At 35.7% G+C, this 21,967-nt stretch overlaps 2 protein-coding genes across 2 annotated transcripts in view; both read left to right on the top strand.

The window, feature by feature from the left end:
• The window catches only part of hsd11b1lb (hydroxysteroid (11-beta) dehydrogenase 1-like b), a 178,975-nt gene that overhangs the window by 42,852 nt on the left and 114,156 nt on the right, over positions 1-21,967 (top strand). The gene's annotated exons all lie outside the window — the stretch shown is intronic.
• LOC120491915 (potassium/sodium hyperpolarization-activated cyclic nucleotide-gated channel 2) overlaps positions 1-21,967 on the top strand; it is a 72,183-nt gene that overhangs the window by 7,027 nt on the left and 43,189 nt on the right. The window contains exons 3-4 of the mRNA XM_089131534.1: positions 1,847-2,270; positions 17,365-17,526. Of these exons, the coding sequence (XP_088987660.1) occupies positions 1,847-2,270; positions 17,365-17,526 (586 nt within the window). The remainder of the gene's footprint in view (positions 1-1,846; positions 2,271-17,364; positions 17,527-21,967) is intronic.

Here is a 21,967-nt window from a genome sequence, read left to right as displayed (position 1 = left end):
ATAATCGTGGACTTGAGCTGACATGAACTGATTTTAACAAACATATTAATACCTACTATAACCCAGGTTACACTTTATTTTGATTAAATATTAAATATTTTGATTGTCCCAAGTTTGAATAAATACAGTACATATAGGTAAAAAACAATAGGAAACGATGTTTAGATGTTATTTTGTATAAATTACATTTTGATGTTTGAAAGTCTAGGTTTGGACATAAATTCAGATATCAATGTAATTTAAACAAATAATAATGATAATATTAATAATCGATTATTTTTTTGCCTATATAGAATTTCATGTGATTTTTATTTTTTTTAAACAATCGAGTCCTGGTGTCCACTTCAGAGGTCATAGCATAACATATGAATAAAATATCTTTTTTTTTTTGTTTCTTATGCTCTTAACAATGTGATTACATGAAGAAGAAAACGTTCTGGGCCTCAAGAGGATATAAAGATAGGATAGGCTACAATAACAACATAGTGTGTCTTCTGAGGGACGGACGGTCCACCCTCAGGCTAAATATAGGTTCGTTGAAGCTACACAAAATGTGTAAATGTTATTGAAATAAACAGACAGCCCACTTCCATATTTTTCGGATTTTGGGAGATGTGTGATAACAGTTGAAATTGTTGTCGTAAAAGGCAAGAGCAACACCGCTTATTCAAAGGAAGACTGTCCCTCTATGTCACCTACAGTGGTGTGAATAAGTTTTGGCACCCATGCTAAAGTTGCCTAAAAAGAGGAATAAAAAATCATCTTTTGGATATTGATCTTAATGCCTTAATTAGAAAAATGAGGAAAACTCCAACCTTTAAGGACACCAATTTTCTTTGTGAATAAATAATGTATCATAAATGCATAAGGTGCATAAGTCATTGCCCCCCTATGTTAAATTCCCATAGAGTCAGGCAGATTTTTATTTTTAAAAGCCAGTTATTTCATGGATCCAGGATAATATGCATCCTGATAAAGTTCCCTTGGCCTTTGGAATTAAAATAGACCCACATCATCACACACCTTCCACCACACCTAGAGATTGGCATGGTTTTACTTCAGTTAGCCTAATAGCTGGTTTGATTTGCATTGAAAGATGATCCCCATGCCAATCTCTAGGTGTGGTGGAAGGTGTGTGATGATGTGGGGATATTTTAATCCCAAAGGCCAAGGGAACTTTATCAGGATGCATATTATCCTGGATCCATCAAATAACTGGCTTTTAAAAATAAAAATCTGCCTGACTCTATGGGAATTTAACATAGGGGTGCCCTGACTTATGCACCCTGTATTTTAAGGAAAAACATTTATTTATTTATGATACATTATTCATTCACAAAGAAAATTGGTGTCCTTAAAGGTTGGAGTTTTCCTCATTTTTCTAATTAAGGCATTAAGATCAACATCCAAAAGATGATTTTTTATTCCTCTTTTTAGGCAACTTTAGCATGGGTGCCAAAACTTATTCACACCACTGTAGCAGCACACTCTTAGAAGAAATGGTTCTATTTAGAACCAGGAATGGTTCCATCCCGCGCTTCATATTTTACCATTTTTTTTTGGTAAAAAGTTCTATTGGCCAAGTATGGAACCCTAGGGTTCTATATAGAACCCTTTTTTAAGAATGTATAGAACCTTTTAGGGGTTCCAAATACGTAGCGCTGATGGAACCTTTTAACGCGACGCAGCCAGTGTGTCTCCGGCCTAATAGTTTTGTGCAGGTGAACACAGTCATTGTGAGACACAACTATACAAGAACATCAAGCCAACGTTAACACGCGTTCAGTAGTGAGATCGCAGGGTGAATTGGTGCTAGATAAAGTAGACTCTCTTGTCTCTCCTGCAGGTTCTACTGGGATTTCACCATGCTTCTCTTCATGGTGGGCAACCTGATCATTATCCCTGTGGGCATCACCTTCTTCAAAGAAGACACCACCACTCCGTGGATAATCTTCAACGTGATCTCCGACACCTTCTTCCTCATGGACCTGGTGCTCAACTTCCGCACGGGCATCATTATCGAGGACAACTCCGACATCATCCTGGACCCCAAGACCATCAAGAAGAAGTACCTGAAGACTTGGTTTGTGGTGGACTTTGTCTCTTCCATTCCGGTGGATTATATCTTCCTGATCGTGGAGAAGGGCATAGACTCGGAGGTGTACAAGACGGCGCGAGCCCTGAGGATTGTGCGCTTCACCAAGATCCTGAGCTTGCTGAGGCTGCTGCGTCTCTCCCGGCTCATCCGCTACATTCACCAGTGGGAAGAGGTACGTCAACTAGTGCACTGGAAATCCCATCAAATGCATACATTCAGCTCCACATCTGGCACAAGACACACATATTCCTTGGTCGACGTATTTTGTTAATCCCAGAACAACATTCCTGTCCAAAAATTGTTCTTTATCCCTGAATCAGAGTGTAAGATATGTGAATAACAGCTAAACTTGACACACACTGCAAACTTGTATCTCAAATCTGATTGGCTGATTGAAATTCAGGATCAACAAATATGTTGCACTTGGTGAAATCAGTTTTATATATCCTACCTGTTAATTATGAAAGTCCATTTCTTCCACCCAAGAAAATAAAACCACGCCATAAAAGGTTGAAATTGAGATATTAAAAAGTGCTAATTATGATGACTTAGAAAGTCAAAATTATGACTTTAATAATAATGATATAAATAGTTGAAATAATGAAGTCATAATTACACTGTAAAAAATTAATAATCACAACATTTTTTCTTTTGTCAAATCAACTTAAATAATTTTATTTAGTTGAGATAACTTATTATTTTGAGTTTCTGATGATTATTGTATTAACTCACTTTTTCCAGTTCAATGAACTTAAAATTTTAAGGCAACCAGGTTACTTACTTTTTAAGTTAAACCAACAATATATTTTTACAGTGTATGACAAAAAGTCTTAGTTGTGACATTTTTTTTTACATTTTTATTCCAAAGATTTGTCTTAATGGCATAATTATGACTTTATCTTATACCTTTTGTCTTTTAATCTCATAATTAAGACTTAGCATGTCATAATTATGTCCTTTTATCTCATAATTATCATTTTCAGCTCATGGTTATGAATTTCTCATCCTTTTGTTTAATAATTTTGACTTTTAATGCCATAATTATGATTTACCAAAGCACGAACAACAGGAGTGGGGGGAATTTTCTAATGTGGAGGGAATGGGCTTTCATAGTTAAATATACAGTCCTAAAATGTTTTTAAATGAATGTACGCCACATTCACACAGGTGTGTAACAGAAGTACACACAGGCATTAACTGCATGAAATATGAACGTGAGTGTCAGGGAAAGTGGAGGGTTATTCTCCAGGTTGACACAAATGGACTGCGGAAGTCTTAATAGAAATAGAGGGCATGAAACGTGCCAATCTCAGCTGGCACAGTTGAACCTCGAGTCCACCGAGCCAAAACACTCAGATGTTGCTCTTTTATACATCAGCAGACTTTTCAGTTCAAGGGGACCTGTTATGATCATAAATGTGTGTATGTACACAACCATCCTATAATGGTGGAAATCCACCCACTGCTTGTTTTATATCCAGTGTTTGCATTTTCTGTGCTTTGTGACATCACAATGCAAGAGGCCCCGCCCACAACATATTAGCTTAGCTCCTCCCCATGTTTATATCAGCTAGAATGTCTCATCTACGTGATAACCAAAATGTTTTAGCTGTATTAATGACCATAGGATGTGCTTTTTCACTCCACTGCGCTACTTTTCTCATCAGCGCAGCAGCTCATTTGCATTTAAAGAAACACACACATACATGATCTCTGGTAGCCTTGAGATCTAGACGCACCCTAGCGGCAGCAAGCTTTATTTTGCAGCCAGGGTGGTCTAGCAACTCTCCGTTGGCTTTTATGCTGGAAAAACCAAACTCTAGTCAGGCCAATCACATCGTGTATAGAGTCGGCGGGCGGGCTTAAAGGGATAGTTCACCCCAAAATGAAAACTCTGTCAGTAATTACTCTCCCTCATGTTGTTCAACCCCGCAAGACTTTCGTTCATCTTCAGAACACAAATTAAGATATTTCTGATTAAATCTGAGAGCTGGATCACTCCTCCATAGGCTTCTAAGGATCGAAACTGGCCGGCCCAGAAAAGTTATTAAAGACATCGTTCAAATAGTCAGATAGTCAGCAGCTCAACCTTAAAGGAGCTGTATGTAAGATTGTGGCCAAAACTGGTACTGCAATCAGTTTCAAATTACTGTAGAGCGGTGTATCCCCTCCCCCTCCCTCCTGACTCGGGGTTGCCAGATAGGCTGCAGGATCCAACATTTTTTTTATCCCACACGTTTGTATCTAGAGCAGAGCTGGCAACCTGAATGCTGCAACACTACTGACTTCGTGATTGGTAGATCGGTGGAGGGTGGAGCATCAGACCAAAACACAACATGACAATTGAGGGCTGCAACTTCACTTTTTTAAATGACAATATTCTGGCCGGACTACTGTTGTCAGTGATATAAGTATTTGAAATGAACATGATTTCTTAATGTCTACTCTACACTCTTAGAAGAAAAGGTTCTATATAGAACCTTAAAAGGTTCTATCAGCGTTACGTATTTAGAACTCCTAAAAGGTTCTATACACTCTTAAAAAAGGGTTCTATATAGAATCCTGGGGTTCCATACTTGGCCAATAGAACCTTTTACCAAAAACCATTTTGGAGTTCCATATATAAAGCGGGGGATGGAACCATTTCTGGTTCTAAATAGAACCTTTTCTTCTAAGAGTGTAGTGACATATCAGGGCCTTTTTATGATTATTTAAAATACATTTCTTACATACAGCTCCTTTAAGTTTATCAAGCGACGAGAATACTTATTGTGCGTAAAAATAACGACTTTATTTAACTATTCATTTCCTTCTCTGTTGGCCTCGAGATTTCACGTAGCGCAACTGCGCAGCGCTTCTGGGTTGTACGTCACACATAGGCTCACTATTGGCCGACGCTTGTCGTGTGTGTGATGCGTGTGACGTACAACCCAGAAGCGCTGCACTGTTACGCTATGTGAAATCTCGAGGCCAACAGAGAAGGAAATGAATAGTTGAATAAAGTCGTTATTTTTGTTTGTTTTTTTGCGCCCAAAAAGTATTCTTGTCGCTTGATAAACTTAAGTTTGAGCCACTGTAGTCACTCGGCCTATTTTAACGATGTCTTTAATAACTTTTCTGGGCCGGCAAGTTTCAATCTCTTAAGAAGCCTATGGAGGAGGGATCCAGCTCTCAGATTTAATCAAAAATATCTTAATTTGTGTTCCGAAGTCTTACTGGGTTGGACGGTTCCCTGCTGTTGGCTGCTGGCGAACAGCGGTCTTTCCAATCGGCTTTGGCTTAGGACTTGGAGTTAAGCTTTTCTATGTGAAAAGAGCAAAGAACAGCACTTAAGTCATTCTTAAAAAAAGAAAAATGTGTTCGTAGTTTTGCAGACTAGATCAACTAGCTGGAGGGAAAACGCTGGTTGGTTGTAGCGCTATCCTATTGCGTGCAGAGGGAATAAAAGACAACCGTTGATCCCGGCTCTCGGATTGAGCTCTGCCAATGATGAGTTCCCAGACCTAACATCTGCATATGGGTCTGGCTTGCCAGATCTGTGTGGTATTTTGAGTTGAAACTCCACAGACACATCGTAGACTTGTTTTACATCTTGTAAAAAGGGGATTCATAGGTTTTAAGTGACCAGATCTTTTCTTTTAAGTCTAACGGATGATACATTTCCTTTGTGATTTTTCTGTGCTATTCTTTGGGTACAGATCCGTGCACAGAGCAGATGGGGACTTTAACACTGATAAATTGATCTGAAACGTGTGGACTGTTGTCTCGTCAAGGTCCAGACAGGCTCAAGTGGAGATCTGACGGCGAAGTCCCACTTTTGTCTGTAATTAAAGCTCAGTGTCAAACCTCTGTCAGTCAGTGAGGCTCTGAAACACTGTGGACGGATGCGGCTCATGACTGGACATCACACCGTATGGAAATGATGCCCATGTATGTCATTTCTGCATAATAATTAAGCAGCATTATGATGATTTTAATGCTGTATTGGGGGTCGCCTATATGCTACACTCTCAGAAAAAAAGGTACAAAAGCTGTCACTGGGGCTGTACCTTTTCAAAAGGTAAACTTTTGTCCGTTTTAGGTGCTAATGTAGGCTACATTTTAGGTGCTAATATGTACATTTTATGTGCTAATATGTACATTTCAGGTGCTCATATGTACATTTCAGGTGCTAATAAGTACATTTTAGGTGCTAATATGTACATTTTTAGTGTTAATATGTACATTTCAGGAGCTAATATGTCAATTTTAGGTGCTAATATGTACATTTTAGGCGTTAATATGTACATATTAGGTGCTAATATGTACATTTTTAGTGTTAATATGTACATTTCATGAGCTAATATCTCTATTTTAGGTCCTAATATGTATATTTTAGGTGGTAATATGTACATTTTAGGTACTTATATGTACATTTTAGGTTCTAACAGCCTTTGGGTACAAAAGTGTACCTTTTGAAAAGGTACAGCCCCAGTGACAGCTTTTGTACCTTTTTTTCTGAGAGTGTAATGTACTTCTAAACATTGTCAAAATAGCTGATATACAATTAAATTTTATATATATTTTTTTTTTCTGAGAAAGTGAATCAAAATGATTGACTCATTTTGCTCTCATTAAGTTTTGATGTTTTTGAGAACAGTATTCACTTTTTTTTTTTTAGTTTGATTTATTTTCAAGTTTTTGGTTTGGTGAATTTATTTAAGACTCAATATTTAAGATTCAGTTATTTGTTTGTCATCATTCACAAAATCTCTCGGCGTGACATTTTTTTAATGCTTTTGGTAAAAAAAATATACATTACCATTCAAAAGTTTGGGGTCAGTAAGATTTTTTTTAAAATAAATGAATACTTAAATTCAGGAAGGATGCATTAAATTAAACAAAAATGACAGTTAAGACATTCATAATTGCATAAAATGTTTGTATTTCAAATAAAACCTGTTCTTCTGAACCTTTCTATTGATCAAAGAATCCTGAAAAAAGTGTGTTTCCACAAAAATATTAATGAGCAAACATTAACATTATTAACAATTTATAGCAAATCATCATATTAGAGTGATTTCTGAAGGATCATGTGACACTGAAGACTGGAGTAATGATGCTGAAAATTCAGCTTTGATCACAGCAATAAAGTACATTTTAACAAATTGTTTATTTTAATATTTCACGATAGCATTGTTTTTACTGTATTTTAATCAAATAAATGCAGAGACTTATGTCAAAAATATTTGACATACATAAAACATTAAAAAATGCATTGTGATTGTGGCTTATAGTTTTATTTGTCCCCCAGCCATAATAGAAATTAAAAATCTCAACTAAAATAATTAGTTTCAAGACAAGTAGTTGGTCGTAATTAACTCTGACTGCTCGGTGCCACTTAAATCCCTTAATAATTTACGTTATTGACACTTAGTATGCTTTTAGTGTGATAATCAGCGACCCATTGAAAAGAAACAGGAAGACATTAAGAGTCTTTTGCTTTGGGACGCTGTAGATTATCAGTGTGAGTTTAAACGTTCCCAGTGGTAAAGCACCTTATTTGACTTGGAAAATAGTTGTTAATTAAAAACACGGTTAGGCTCCTGTTGTTCATCAATAACCTGCAGGTCTAAGGCACTTATACACCGTTATCCGCTAAGATGCTGTAAGGTCGTCTTATTTGATATTTATTACAATTTCATTATCAATTGAAAGATAATCAATGCAAACCATCAAATGTTTTAGAACAAAGAGGAATATCATTTACCCGACATTATGAAATCCATGAATTAGACACAGCATTGATGATCTCTAATTGTGTTTCATTATATATCCAGACCTCATTTGATATGTAAACATGAGTTAACGATGGAAAGTTACTGTGTTCACAGACTTATGGGGGCAGAAGTTGAATTACATGGTACCAGGATTTTTCTCCATATAATGGACTTCAATGGGGTCCAAATGAGAGTTTCAGTGCAGCTTCAAAGGGCTTTAAACGACACCAGACGATGAATAAGGGTCTTATCGAAACTTTTCAAAACTAAAAAAAGTTTTATAAGCACAAATGGTCGCCTTGCTCTGTTCTGTGATGAGCGTACGTGACTCTCCTGTTCGAACTCGTTCATCAAAACGAACAAATCTTTTTTCGAGTCATTTGGTTCATTTCATTCGTTGAATCAACCAAATGACGCAAAAAAAGATGTCGAAAACATTTGTGCTCATAAAACTTAAAGTTTTTTATTTATTTTTGACCAGTCGCACTTTTAGACATTTCAGATAATACTAAACACATGTATAATACTGTATGATAGTTGTTCAAATAAAAACCATATAGATTCTTATGTGAGTTTGGGTGATCTCTGCAAAAAAGTGTAGGATGATTGTGTGAGAGTTCAAATGTTAAAGGGATAGTCCACTTTTTTTGGAAATAAGCTCATTTTACCACTCCCCCAGAGTTAAACGGTTGAGTTTTACCGTTTTCGAATGTATTCAGCCGATTTTTTTCGTAAAAAAATCAGTAACCAGACAGTTTCTGGTCTCATTGACTTCCATAGTATATATTTTTTAACACAGTCTCATCCCAAAAAGTCATATAACTGACGTCTTGGGACGTCTTTTGACCATACGTCAATATCCGCCTTTTTAGGGCCCCCTTAAACGTCGGTAGATGGCGATCCCGGGCCGTCATACAACTGACGCTTTACCTTTAACGTCAGTTAGGTGACGGGTTAGGTTTACGTCTGGGGTAGAGTTAGGATCCCATAACCTCATCTACCGACATTTAAGGGGGCCCTAAAAAGGCGAATATTGACGTATGGTCAAAAGACGTCCCAAAACGTCAGTTATATGACGTCTTGGGATGAGCCTGGGTTGATTTTTTCCTACTATGGAAGTCATTGAGACCAGAAACTGTCTGGTTACTGATATTCTTCTAAATATCAAAACATCCGCTGAATGGATTCAAAAACAGTAAAACTCGACTGTTTAACTCTGGGGGAGTGGTAAAATGAGCCTATTTCCCAAAAAAGTGGAGAATCCCTTTAATTTTCAAGCAAGGTCCTTCGTCTCATACACACATAGTCTCTCTCTTTCCAGTTTTCCACTCTTACAATGCGGTGGATCAGGCCACGGGTGGCTACTCTGCATAATTATGGTCATTTATCTGCAGTTTACAATCAGACCAATGCTGTACAGATCTCTGTCTTGTTAACTTTCTGTTAAAAAAAACAACCTTCGCATTCACAACACACACTGAGAACTCAATCTACAAACACAAAGCCCTCCTTTCAATGACCTCGTCTTAGAGAACTAGATTTAGCGTATGAGTCCTTTCCTCTAAAACAACTCTCATTACAGTAACCTTGAGGTTCGTCGAGTCAATGTTTTGGAGTGGGTATCTAAAGAAATAGACAATGCTGTTGTATAAAGTGAATATGCAACTGGCGTTTTATTGATTTGTTTTGTTAGTAGTTGTTTGCATCTCAGGTGCTCTTATACGTGTTGATTAGACGTCTGATTCATCGCCACGCTGCAGGCCTCCGCTGTAATTGTATTATCCTCATGATTATGCGAGCGCTGTTTTCATTCACTTGGAAGAGCTAGTTAATACCTGTGATTTTCGAGTCAGATCAGTTCTAGCAGAAAAGGGATGGCTGTTGCATCCATAAGCATTTAGGCGTCTTGTTATGCCAAACCAAGGGGAAGAGGGCAAACAAAGACACTTAATGGCTTAGTTGACGAATGAGAAAATGAAAGAAAAGCAGCTCGATCTGTTTAAGAGCCGCACACTTAGACTTAGGGGAGTTTGTTTGGGTTGATATTAGAGCCTGATTGATAAAGGCCGATGATTTTGAAGGCCGATGCCAAATCCGATACAAATATATTGGGGTTTTAAAATCCGATATTCCGATATATCGGCCGATATTTTTTTTTTTTTGTATTAAATATTGTTGGATTTCACACACGTGTAAAAGAAAAGCTAACTTTTCTCCACAAGATACGTTTGATACTTTTTCTCTATGTCTAAATGTTCACTCCTCGCAAGTATAACTTACATTTTACAATGCAGGGACTGTAACTAGAGATATGCTAGTTATAAATACGGTAATCATTACTTTATTTAGGCAGAAAAAGTTCAAAAGCTCATTAATGTTAACGTTAGCGGTCTTCCACTGATGATAGTGGCATTTAGCTTGCTTTGTGGTTAGTTAGTCTATGATGAGCCATAATTTAGCAATGGATAACATCATACTGCAAATTTTAAAACATACATTTTCAATACAACAGGCCAAGGAGAGATGATTGAAGTGTGTTTCGTCTGTTTTTATTTTATTTTTTAAATATTCATTTATCGACCATTATATCTGCCGATACCGATATTTTGGAAAATGCCTAATATCGGCCGATATATCGGTCTGGCTCTAGTTGATATGCCATTTAGGATGTCAGATTGATAACATACAGTTTAATGGGTGTTAAAATTTTTTTCCTGGTTTCACAGACAACACTGTAAAAAAAAAAATTATTGTGATTTTAACGGTAAACATTGCTGCTACAGCGCAAAACTGTTAATTTGTTAACAGAAAGTTTCCGGACTATATACGGTAAATAACTGCGATAGATCTCATGGTACATTTAATGTAATTTTACTGTAATATACCGTTAAATTCAGTTTTTGAAAGTGAAAAAGAATGACTCATTGTATAATTTAGAGTGAAAAAACTTAAATTCATATGTATTTTTGTTGAAATAACTGTTTCCTCATAATTTTCTTGTTTTTGTAGTTATGTATATTAAGGTTTTATGTTGCATTTTTTTTTAATTTCATGTGTGTTGATGGTGTTTAATGTGTGTGTGAATGACACTGTGCAGCTTCTTTATATAAGTATATAAGTTTAAGTATTAACGTTCTTATGGAAGAGCTGCTTGTGATGAGCTGTGATTGATCATGTGACTGTCATCACTGCTGTGATTATTGTTGGTTGTCAGTGTATTACAATGGTATAAAACATATCAATTCTTCAATAGGTTGGTAAATTAACATTATAACGCTATAACGTATACGCGTGTTATTTTTATTGGATTATTGAGGTTGAATTCATATCAAAATCTGCCAAACTTCCCTTACTACTTCTGAATAAGATGCCTACTTCATAAATTATATGAAAATTGTGGAAATAATGGTTCAGATCACTCAAAACACATGTGGAAATGGTTGTGCCCTAGTGGAAGTGTTCGGTATTGCGCCCAAACAAAATTTTACTGAAAACTCATTTTTTGAGATATCAACATAATATTTGAAACACACCTTGTTCAGAGTTTTTGCTTTGATTTTCTTGCAGTTTTGGAGTCCACCAGGTAAAAAAAAAAAGAAAAAAAAGAAAAAGATTTTATATAAAATATAAATAATTAAATTTTGACATTTTCATAAATTCAAACTTCCATATCATTTGTTCTGTTTCACTTTCTTAATTTATTTAACTTCTATGTCTTCTCATGTCTATATTCCAAAGCATTCTTGAATTACAACCATTTAAGTTTGGATTGTGCATTTTCATGTTCATTCAAAAAAGAGGGTGTGGCCTGAGGTTAAGGCATATTATTTATATATTTTTTTTTACAGGAAAAACATTTAAATATGTAATTTTGGTATATTATTCATATTATTGACTACAAGAGGACTTAACAAAACAAATCTGACCCCAACCTTTTGAATGGAGGTGTAAGAAATCAAAACATGGCTGTTGACGTCTGGTTTATTCGATGCATTGGTAGGCTGTGGATTGCCAGGACTGAGAACTGTATCCAGATCAGGAAAGCTCCTCTGTGTCCCAGCAAATCCCAGCTGTCCTCATGGAAACCAGACACGCCATCCAAATCTCTTTGTTAGCATTGGCACTGGAAAACAACTCAGGAAATTAGGTTATAGAGAGTGAATACACAAATCACACTGTCTGATTTTCCTTCATTTATGATCAAGTTCGTTTCATTCAGATTCATTTCTTGTTATCTTACATCTTAACATAACTAATGATGTTTGGGTTGATGTGATTTATGGAGGCGTGTGTCTGCCCGCAGTGTCCGTGAGTGTGTAGCAAGCGTCTCGCTGTGCAGACTGATGGGCAGGAACAAATGTCCAGTGTCAGATGGGTGTTTGATGTCCGATGTGGATCATTTATCAAGTTGGGATTTCAGGGCCTGAGTCAATGTTTCTCCAGAGAGCACGTCAATAGAAAAGCATTCTGAGCCGTGTTTGTGTTGTCTGGGGGATTCTGTGAACATCAGTGTTGAGGAATGTTACTTTTGTGTAATCTGGTATGTTATCATGTGACCAGTGATGTCACTTTGTTTATTTGAATGTTAGACTTTTTTATTGTTTCACCTCATCTTGCTGTGCTTGTGCCCTCGAAGTGGTTTGCATTCAATTCTGATGTGATGTGATGTTATGTAATATGTTATACATTATGTTTTACGTTATGTTCTGTTATGTGTTTTATGTTATGTTATCTTTAAGGTATGTTTTGTTATGTTTTATGTTGTTATGTTGTTTTATGTTGTGTTGTTTTATGTGTTATGTTAAGTGTGTTATGTTGTGTTGTTTTATGTTGCTATGTTATGTGTTGTTTTATTTGTTATGTTATGTTATGCGTTGTTGTTTTATGTTGCTATGGGTTGTTTTATGTTATGTTATGTTATGTTAAGCAAGGTATATATTATGTTGTGTTGTTTTATGTTGTGTAATGTCATACTATGTTGACACGTTATGTGTCATGTTTTGTTGTTTTATGTTGTAGGTTGTGTTATGGTGTTATGTTGTTTTGTAATGTTCTATGTTATGTGTTATGTTAAGGTATGTGTCATGTTTAATGTTATGTGTTGTGTTATTTTGTTATGTTGTTTTATGTTACGTGTTGCGTTATGTTGTTATGTTTTATGTTATGTTTTATTATGTGTTAAGGTATGTGTCATGTTACGTTATGTGTTATGTTTTATGTTGTGTGTCATGTTGTTATGTGTTGTGTTAAGGTATGTGTTATGTAATGTTTTATGTTATGTGTTGTGTTATTTTGTTATGTTGTTTTATGTTACGTGTTGTTATGTTTTATGTTATGTTTTATTATGTGTTGTGTTAAAAGACAACTCCGGCGCAAAATGAACCTTTTGTCTAATTACACATTGCTACCTAGTCAACCGTTATCTGAGATTTGTTTTCATGATTGCCGAATCGTAATAGTTTTATCTCTTTTATCTCTAAGTTTAGCCTATAGTGCTAGAATAATGCTAGTATATAGGGCATAGAGTAATGACAAGTAAAATCGCTTGTTATTACCACTAACAAGGCTCAAAATAGCCCCACACTAAAACGACAGCATAACAAAGGTGCCTACATTCAAACCGAAGCATTGAGAACGTTGTCAGTGTCCATACAGTTTAATAAGAAGATATTTTATACACACAGTCAACTTCGCGAATACAGGAAGAAGCCATCTTTGAAAAATAGTCTCTACCAGTCGATCTAAGAACGCCGATCCATGTCCACCGGTGAGATGTGAATAAGGTGATAATGTGAGCGCGAACAGTTGGCTACGTGTACATATTGAAGAGAAGAAAACGGTTCGTGTTTGTGTTTCTTCCGAAAACAACGGACCATATGAGATTCTGCACAGTTCAGCGCACATGGATCGGCGTTCTTAGATCGACTGGTAGAGACTAATTTTCAAAGATGGCTTCTTCCTGTATTCGCGAAGTTGACTGTGTGTATAAAATATCTTCTTGTTAAACTCTATGGACACTGACAAAGTTCTCAATGCTTCGGTTTGAATGTAAGGACCTTTGTTATGCTGTCGTTTTAGTGTGGGGCTATTTTGAGCCTTGTTAGTGGTAATAACAAGCGATTTTTACTTGTGATTACTCTATGCCCTATATACTAGCACTATAGGCTAAACTGTTTTTAGAGATAAAACTATTTACATTCGGCAATCATGAAAACAAATCTCAGATAACGGTTGACTAGGTAGCAATGTGTAATTAGACCAAAGGTTCATTTTGCGCCGGAGTTGTCCTTTAAGGTATGTGTCGTTTTATGTTATGTGTTATTATGTTGTTATGTTATGTTTTATGTTATGTGTTATGTTGTTATGTTATGTTTTATGTTATGTTATGTTTTATGTTATGTGTTATGTTGTTATGTTATGTTATGTTTTATGTTATGTGTCATGTTGTTATGTTATGTTTTATGTTATGTGTTATGTTGTTATGTTATGTGTTATGTTGTTATGTTATGTTTTATGTTATGTGTCATGTTGTTATGTTATCTTTTATGTTATGTGTTATGTTGTTATGTTATGTTTTATGTTGTGTGTCATGTTGTTATGTGTTGTGTTACGGTATGTGTTGTGTTATGTTTTATGTTATGTTTTATTATGTTATGTGTTGTGTTGTGTTAAGGTATGTGTCATGTTACGTTATGTGTTATGTTTTATGTTGTGTGTCATGTTGTTATGTGTTGTGTTAAGGTATGTGTCATGTTATGTTTTATGTTATGTGTTGTGTTAAGGTATGTGTTATGTAATGTTTTATGTTATGTGTTGTGTTAAGGTGTGTGTTATGTTATGTTTTATGTTATGTGTTGTGTTAAGGTGTGTGTTATGTTATGTTTTATGTTATGCGTTGTGTTATTTTGTTATGTTGTTTTATGTTATGTTATGTGTTGTGTTGTTATGTTTTATGTTATGTTTTATTATGTTATGTGTTGTGTTAAGGTATGTGTCATGTTATGTTAAGTCTTATGTTATGTGTCATGTTGTTATGTGTTGTGTTATACGTTATGTAATGTTTTATGTTACAGTATGTCATGTTGTGTTGTTTACACATTGCAATCTTCTCCATCAGAACTTTCTCTAGATCATATGGTGAACACATTTCCAAAATGGGATTACTTGACAATTATAGCCAAATGATGCATGGAGATTTCTCCTGAAGTGAATCTATGATGATGATACACACTGCTTCGTCTGTTTATTTGCTTTGAAATTCTGTAGAGAGGTGAAAGATGAAAAATACAGATGAAAAGATCTGTAATGGAAAACAGGAAGAGAGAGAGAGAGAAAGAGACCTTTGGGTGCATTTGTTCACAAAGGTCTGATTAGCTGCTCACGAAGTAGCGTAGTCGTTTCACTAAGTAAACTCAGGAGGATTGGTGTGTATCTGCGGCTGGGCTTTACACAAACCCTCTCGACAACCAGGAGAAACCAGAAAGAAAATCTACGCAACAAATACTGTAATACAAGTTTACAAAAACATGTACCAAAGTTGTTTACATTAAAATATATAACATTTAAAGATGCTATTTTTATAAACATTTTATGTTACATCACATCTGTAGCATATTGGCTCAAAAGGGAAATATAAATTATTATAACTTGGTATAATTAATTATAAATATTTGGATCAGTTAATCAAATTAACTTCCTGTAGCTAAATTAATATCCAGCGAACACTAATTATTTATAGTCTATAAACTCTTAAAGAATTATACTGAAAAATAACTCTTTCTTAGCATGTAGCTGTGATCACTTTAATTTATAAGCAGACCTCGCATGAATGTGCACAAAATGTTTAATTTATTTCACTAAATCACAAACACTTACACACAATTATTCATACATGGGTCAAATGGAAAGTGAAAGTGACTGAAAAACCAGAACAGAACAGGGGAATGAAGCTGTGAAAGAGTCATTTAACCTCCTGAAAGAACCATCAGTTCTTAAAGGGATACTTCAGGATTTAGCATTAAGTTTTGTATTAGGAGAAAACCTGTAGTATTTTCGAGTTACCGTGCTTTCCACCCTCATATCCCTCTGAGACGAGAGATTTATGTATTTTTTGTCTGGAAAAAATCCTCCGATGACGCAAAAATCCTCATTTTGCATCATCAGAGGATGTTTTGTCCAGAGGCTAAAAACTACAGTCAGTAGTCGGGTCTGTCCCGCATGACCTCAACCCGCCCATAGAGGGCGATCTCACTCACAGAATGAACACATAGTGTCGGCCATCTTTTTTTGGAAGCTAAGCTTTGGTAATCGCTCATCGGTAATCACGCCACCGGCCTCGCGCCGCGTCCCTCACTCATCCCGCTCGCCACAGTAAACATGACTCGCGCCGTTCTCCCGAAAATGTGTCGTAAATAAATAAATCATTTATTCATTTACGACACATTATTCATTCACAAAGAAAATTGGTGTCCTTAAAGGTTGGATTTTTCCTCATTTTCTAAATTAAGGCATTAAGATTAATTTCCAAAAGATGATTTTTTATGCATCTTTTTAGTCAACTTTAGCATGGTGTGTTCACTTATGCTAAGCACCGTGTATATATAGACCCCTTTTGCGCTGACGTCACAGTTACGTCACGGCGCTAGCTGGAGGCAAAACAAATTGAAAAGTGGAGGCGGCCAATACAAAACAGCACAGATTCGGATAGGAGCTTAAATAATTGTTACTATTATTAAATGTCATCTTGTTGTGTTGTTTGGTGCAAGAATTGATGAAAAATGAATACGCTGTATCTGGAACTTTTATTTCTAGAAAATATTCACATCATTAAAATCTCACTGTAATGTCACTCTTTACATTGTCGTGGTCTCGGCGCTGGCTCGGCAGAACTGCGGATCGTACACACAAGTCTTGTACAGGACCATATAGACATCTAAAGTTTCTATTTACATGCCCTCAGTTTCTATTTATTGTAGGTGTAGAAGTCAGGCCACTCAACCGAGGTAACGTACGTTAATCCTGTCAGATCGTCCATGCATTGAGTGAGCGTGTAGGCGGCTACGGGTCGGCCAATCTGGTTCTGTCCGTTAAAAATAACTTTAGGTAATAACAATCGCGGTCCTGGACACTGAGTGACCTTACACACATCGGATTTTCTCCAGTCATTGTTAAAAAACAAGCTAACAATCCTTGCTAACTAGCGTTAGTGAAGCGGCCAGAGGGATCGTTCTGCCTCCACCTAAGCTCCGCCCACAAAAAACGTCACCATGTTTACCAATTGAAAAGGGGTCTATATGTAGATAATAACATTAACAATTAATAAATACTAATGTTAATAAATTGCAGCGTCTTCATATAAAGTGTGTAATTTCTGTCTCTAGTGGCACCAAACGGAATTACAAAAATATTTTTTTTCAAACAGGCTTCCTGGATACTTTTATTTTTTTTTAATATAACTTTTAGAATACAAACTTTTGCTAATGCTGTGTTGTGATTGTGTCCTCACAGATCTTCCACATGACGTACGACCTGGCGAGCGCAGTGATGCGGATCATTAACCTGATAGCGATGATGTTGTTGCTGTGCCATTGGGACGGGTGTCTGCAGTTTCTGGTGCCAATGCTGCAAGACTTCCCATCAGACTGCTGGGTCTCCCTCAACAAGATGGTGGTACGTCATTCCTTTTTCATTTATGATGCACTTTTGCACATACATAACACGAGACGTCTGGATGCTGGGAATGAGACGTTCTTAGCGTGTGTCACTAAACAATACAGCACCCCGCTAGCACTAATATTAAGAAAATTGGTTCACAACGCTCACATCCAAGTAGGATAATTGAACTGAATAGAAATTGAGCTATTTGCAGATCTTGTCATTGACCAGATAAATGAAGGTTCCCAGTTGGTGTCCCATGTTGTTTGCTAGGAGATGCATCCACATGATGCACACTTGAGGTTGTTCTTCACAGTGTTGGGTAAGCTACTCTAAAAAAGTAATTAATTACTAGTTACTAATTACCTCTTCAACAGTGTAATTAGATTACTGTACTAATTACTCTCTCTAAAAAGTATTTAATTACTTTTAATTACTAAGTTTTTTTTTTTAATTCCATATCAATCTCAACCAGCTGAATAATACATGGATAGACATGAATCTGTTTTAATTCTTTCAAATAAATACTATAAAAATGCATGAATCATCCTTAAACTGACCAAGATGGAGAAGGTTACATTATAAAAACATACTTTTTAACATTTTGATGTTAAACCCACTATTGTTAATGTCTGATCGCATGACATTTCACACTTTTTTCATACATATTTTACAATAGTTCATACGAATTTGTACGAGCGCGGTCGTAATATTTAAACACCTCATAAAATGATTACGAATCGGAATCGCTGTGAGATCGGATTGATCTATACACAGTATTCACATCAATTACATCGGAAGTAACTGTAATTAAATTACAGATAATTGAAGAGTAATCCCTTACTTTACATTTTCAAGGGAAAAGTAATTAAATTACAGTAACTAATTGCTTAGTAATTAGTTACACCCAACACTGGTTCTTCAATAGATCACTATAAAAAATGAAATGATATGATCATTAAGTCAAAATATGTTTTTCCACTATCTTGGTAGCCTGACGTCGTCATACTCAGACTCTAGTCAGCATGTGAGTCTGATACGGCTCCATTGGGCTGTGATTATGGGCCGTGTTTTAACCAAACCAGGAAAGAAAATACCTCTACGCTCGATTAGATCGACAAATGCCTTGATCGCGGTCCTGTTCCTCTTTTAAAATGAATGCGCTGTCGATATCTTCTATAACAGACGCGATGGCTGAATCTACACATCTCAATTCTCCAGCGGCGGCCATCTTTGTTGTAAACGAATTCAACCCAAGCGCTCTTTGGTGACGATTAATCGGATAAAGCCTGCCCTGACGATTTGATTGGTCCGAACAGCTTTGGGTCGGGCATATTCGCTTCACAACGGATCAAGTCTAGTCCGAACTTCTCATCCTCAAATGTTGTGGGCGGGGCTAAGCTCGGCTGGCGTCCAGGCTGCTATCTTGGCAGATCTGAGCACATTTGAGACATTGTTGAGATCTGTTCTTAAACTCTAGAGGAGACGAGTGTGAGTTTTTCTGAGAAGCAGAAAACTCTCATTGCAGTAAATAAGATATTAAATAGATCTAATTTGTGATTATTCTCTTCTTTGTGTCAGACGGGGAGGAATTGAGTGATTTTTCCCATATTTTGTTTTTTTTGTCTCCTCTCATTGGGTTTTCCCACTAGTTCATACAGTGTCGGTCTATTGAAGTGTGTGATGAAACTGTGAGAAAGAGTGTGTGTTGCTCGGCTTTAAGCTGTTTTGTGTGGGTGAGATGAGACGGGGTGATGGCAGTGAGATAAAAGTGTGTGTGTGTGTAAATGTTCAGGTTTAGAGATGTGCCAAAGCAGCTGTGCTCTTTGTACATCTCTCAAACAGACATGAAAGAACTTGTTTATAGGGACACACACACACACAAACACACACAACTAGATCATCCCAAAATCCCACCTATTGCAGCAAATCCAATGTCAGCAAACCTGAAGGTGCAAGTTTTCTGTCAAAGAAGTATGAGTTATTTCTTAGGACTTGTGTTTCAGTTGTGTCAAGTATGGGAAATTGTTTCTGCAAGGGAATACAAAAAAAGGTGATTGCGACTTTTTTCCTCACAATTCTGATTTTTTTTTCTCTCAGAATTGCGAGTTTATACTTTCAATTCTAAGAAATAAAATCAAAATTTTGAGATATTAATTTGCAATGGTGAATTTTTTTCTCGCAATTGTGTTTTTTCTTGCAGTTCTGGCTTTATGATTCACAATCGCAAGTTTATATCTTTCAATTCTAAGAAAAAAAGTCAGAATTGCGAGATATAAACCTGCAAGTGTGAGAAATGTCAGACTCGAAATTGTGAGAAAAAGTCAGAATTGAAAGAAAAACTCGCAATTGAAAGAAAAAAAGTCAGATTTGTGCATTTATATCTCGCAATTTTTACTTTTCTCTTAGAATTGAAGGATATTTGAAATAGAAAGAGAATTCTAAATAGAAATAGAATTCTAAGAGAAAAGTAAAAATTGTGAGCTATAAATGCGCAAATCTGACTTTTTTTCTTTCAATTGCGAGTTTCTTTCAATTCTGACTTTTTCTCACAATTGCGAGTCTGACATTTCTTCTCACACTTGCAGGTTTATTTCTCGCAATTCTGACTTTTTTTTCTTAGAAGTTAAAGATATAAACTCGCAATTGCGAGAAAAAGTCAGAATTGAAAGATAATCTCGCAATTAAAAGAAAAAAGTCAGATTTGCACATTTATATCTCACAATTTTTACTTTTCTCTTAGAATTCTATTTCTATTTAGAATTCTCTTTCTATTTCAAATATCCTTCAATTCTAAGAGAAAAGTAAAAATTGCGAGATATAAATGCACAAATCTGACTTTTTTCTTTCAATTGCGAGTTTTTCTTTCAATTCTGACTTTTCTCACAATTTCGAGTCTGACATTTCTCACACTTGCAGGTTTATATCTCGCAATTCTGACTTTTTTTCTTAGAAGTTAAAGATATAAACTCGCAATTGAAAGAAAAAAGTCAGATTTGTGCATTTAGATCTCACAATTTGTACTTTTCTCTTAGAATTGAAGCATATTTGAAATAAAGTCAAAATTGTGAGATATAAATGCGCAGATCTGACATTTTTCTTTCAATTGCGAGTTTTTCTTTCAATTCTGACTTTTTCTCGCAATTGCGAGTCTGACATTTTTTTCTCACACTTGCAGGTTTATTTCTCGCAATTCGACTTTTTTTCTTAAAAATTAAGGATATAAACTCGCAATTGCGAGAAAAAGTCAGAATTGAAAGATAAACTTGCAATTGAAAGAAAAAAGTCAGATTTGCGCTTTTATATCTCACAATTTTTACTTTTCTCTTAGAATTATATTTCTATTTAGAATTCTCTTTCTATTTGAAATATCCTTCAATTCTAAGAGAAAAGTAAAAATTGTGAGATATAAATGCGCAAATCTGACTTTTTCTGTCAATTGCGAGTTTTTCTTTCAATTCTGACTTATCTTTAACTTCTAAGAAAAAAAGTCATAATTGCGATATAACCTGCAAGTGTGAGGAAAAAATGTCAGAGTTGTGAAATAATAATACATTTTATGTGTGGTAATAAAAAAAATAATCTTTAAAGTCATCATAAAATGACTATATTGCTATATTACTTCCATAATGTGGCATATTTCTGAATAAAACAGGATATTTAATGAGACAAAAAACTAGACTTGATGTTATGCATCATGTGCAGCCTTTCAAACAACATTCTTTTGCGCATGTTCCAGCTCAGTCACATAGAGAAACACTTTTATTCTTCGCCTTAATGTATCTTTGACAATAAAGCTGTCTGTCCCTTTTGGCTTAAAGGGAGTTAAGAAGTGTATAGGTTAAATTTTAAAAGCATGCTGACTTTAAGAACACGTATATATTGACTTTTTCTAGCTTGTTTGTTGTGCCGGATTGTGTTACAGAGAGGCGATCTGTGTAGTTTTAGCTCCGTTTCTGTGGTTCCAGAAGGTTCGTGATGATGTCACACGTGGCATTAATGTCACTGTCCCTCTGGAGATCAGAGAGAGAGGGAAAGATGTAGAGAATGTGAGATGGCAGAAAGAGAGGAGAGAGCGATTACATAAACAGATGCAGGAGAAAAGGGAAGTTTCACACACATAGCTGGGTCTGTCATGATTATTATGTAATTTGATTGCAGTTATTTGTGATAACAAATACACTCATTGCACACTTTATTTAATCACATATTGATCTACAAATGAGGGTATTTTCATGGGTCATTATTTGAAATGGGTGCACAAGGTTTCTATTTCAAATAAATGCTGTTTGACATTTTGACAAAGAAAAATTGTATCACAGTTTCTACAAAAATATGATGCTGCAAAAACTGATTTCAACATCAATCATAAATGTTTCTTGAGCAGCAAGTCATCATATTAGAGTGATTTCTGAAGGATCATGTGACACTGAAGACTGGAGTAATGATGCTAAAT

The sequence above is a fragment of the Pimephales promelas genome, chromosome 5 (genome assembly GCF_988280905.1).
Source record: "Pimephales promelas chromosome 5, fPimPro1.hap1.1, whole genome shotgun sequence".
Taxonomy (NCBI): Eukaryota; Metazoa; Chordata; class Actinopteri; order Cypriniformes; family Leuciscidae; genus Pimephales; species Pimephales promelas.
Note: the sequence above shows the minus strand (reverse complement) of the source record. Positions and strands in the feature narration are given on the sequence as shown.